At 39.9% G+C, this 2,273-nt stretch overlaps 1 protein-coding gene across 1 annotated transcript; it reads left to right on the forward strand.

The window, feature by feature from the left end:
- Positions 1–300: 300 nt before the first annotated feature.
- Positions 301–1,239, forward strand: LOC101574384 (olfactory receptor 8H1-like). Its single transcript, XM_004648562.1, has one exon. It carries the CDS (start codon positions 301–303, stop codon positions 1,237–1,239), a length of 939 nt encoding a protein of 312 aa, XP_004648619.1.
- The last annotated feature ends 1,034 nt before the right edge of the window (positions 1,240–2,273 follow it).

A 2,273-nucleotide genomic window follows, 5' to 3' on the forward strand; every position in this document is an offset into this window, starting at 1 on the left:
CCATACCATAAATACAAAAAAAGAGGAAAATGTTTTAAAATTGTAATGAATTTCATACTGAAGAGAGTATGTACCTTTTAATGTACCAAACACAAAGCTACTATGATAAGCATACATATACATTGAAAATGTATAAGCACATGTATATACATATCCTTTATCCCTCTTGTTTACAATAGATTCATCCTTTTTAGGTGCACTAAAAAAGAAAAATACTGAGGCACTCACATAAACAAAAATATTTTTGGTGAGAAAAAAATTGGAAATTGTTTAGTAAATAGACAAGTGCTTCAGGACACCATGGATAGCTGGAACTCCACTCATGAGCCTGACTTCATTCTGCTGGGGCTGGCGGACTCTGCAGAGACACAGCTGGGCCTCTTCCTGCTCTTCCTCCTCATCTACCTGGTCACGGTGCTGGGGAACGCAGGGATGATCCTGCTCATTCGCCTGGACCCCCACCTGCACACGCCCATGTACTTTTTCCTCACTCACCTGTCTGTCCTCGACCTCAGCTACTCCAGTGTCATCACCCCAAAAGCCTTACAGAACTTAGTGTCTTCCACCAAGATCATCTCATACCTGGGCTGCTTGATTCAGCTATATTTTTTTATATTGTTTGCTGCTGCCGAATGCTTTCTCCTCTCCTCCATGGCCTATGACCGTTATGTAGCTATCTGCAAACCTCTACACTATTCAGTTCTTATGTCCTCGAGACTGTGCCATATTTTGCTTGCTGGTTCTTACATCCCTGGTCTTGTGGATTCCACAGTGAATGTGATTTTCATAAGCAGGCTGCATTTCTGCAAATCTAATGTCATCCGTCACTTTTTCTGTGATATCTCCCCAATTTTAGCCTTATCGTGCACTGATACTTCTGATAATGAACTCGTTATATTAACTTGTGCTGCATTCAACTCACTGTCTCTAGTCATCATATCTGCATCCTATGTGTCCATCTTCTACACTATTCTGAAAATTAATTCCACTGCAGGCAAGAGAAAAGCCTTCTCCACCTGTGCCTCCCACCTGCTGGGCGTCACCATCTTTTACAGCACTCTCATCTTTATTTACCTCAAGCCAAAGCAGTCCTACTCCCTGGGTAAAGATCAGGTGGCCTCTGTGTTTTACACCATTGTGGTCCCCATGCTGAATCCCCTCATCTACAGCCTCAGGAACAGAGAGGTGAAGAGCGCTGTCCTTAGAATCTGCAGAAAAGTGATGCCACTGGGCAATTAAAATAACGCTCTTGCTGAGCAGTTCCAGATGTCCACTTGTTTCTTCCTTTCCTACTGCCCTACTGGAGAATTCTTTGGTCTCATTCTGAAAATAACTCCGTTTTTTTGATGCTCTCCATGTGCCCTTTGTTATCAAATAGTGTCTTAGACATTTTGGAGCACATTTCTGTCAAGTTCATACTTGATTTTGCATAACGAATAAAGTGATAAATCTAAGATTCAACATCCTGTCATTTTAAGGTCTTTGCTTTTTAATAAAGTGAGAAAATTTCCAAATTTTTAATATTTGTCAATAACATGTTTCTACAAACTTAAATTTTATAGAACTTTGTAGTGAACAAGCCCATCATATTTATATGTGTGTTTGTATAGAATGATCAGTAGCAGCAGGGTTTAGCACAATGACTTACAAATCATGATTACAGTGATTTGATTCCAGATCTGGAGGTGTGCTCCTTTATGACCCACACTAATTCCCTGCAATAATAACGTCCAGCTTGCACATCCACAAGGGATATAGTAATCCCTCCATGTCCTCTGATCAGAACATGGATATAACTTCTCAGGACAATCTGTTAATGCTGCCCGTTATCACCACAAGCCTTGGAATCCTGTAGTGTGTGTCTCAAAATAGTGCAGTGTCCGTATTTCTGAAATGTATGCTTTTATTTCTACAAGTGTTTTACTCAATCTACTTTATAAAGAGTAAGAAGGCTAAAAATAATCATTTCATGTTATTGTCACTTTGTGAGCCTTGCTAGGTCGCAGTTATTCATTTACCTATGCATGTTTACCATAATCCCTGTAATTCCCTGTATGATCCTTTCTTCTTTTTTTTAACTTTAACATTAACATCAGCATCAAGTCATATCAGTGTAGTTATAGCCTGAAAGATGTATATGAATTTATTTGTGTGTTTGTTTGTTTTTCTTTAGGAGAGATCAATCATGGGACTCAGCACTTGCCCGACAGGTGCTTACACCACTGAGCTACCTCCCCGTTCCCCTAACCCAGTGTTTATTTCTTGCATCGCTA

Source organism: Octodon degus, unplaced genomic scaffold, assembly GCF_000260255.1.
Source record: "Octodon degus isolate 3935 unplaced genomic scaffold, OctDeg1.0 scaffold00438, whole genome shotgun sequence".
Taxonomy (NCBI): domain Eukaryota; kingdom Metazoa; phylum Chordata; class Mammalia; order Rodentia; family Octodontidae; genus Octodon; species Octodon degus.

Bases quoted from the DNA above. Each gene is read 5' to 3' on its own strand.
- LOC101574384 (XM_004648562.1), top strand. From the start codon at position 301: ATGGATAGCTGGAACTCCACTCATGAGCCTGACTTCATTCTGCTGGGG.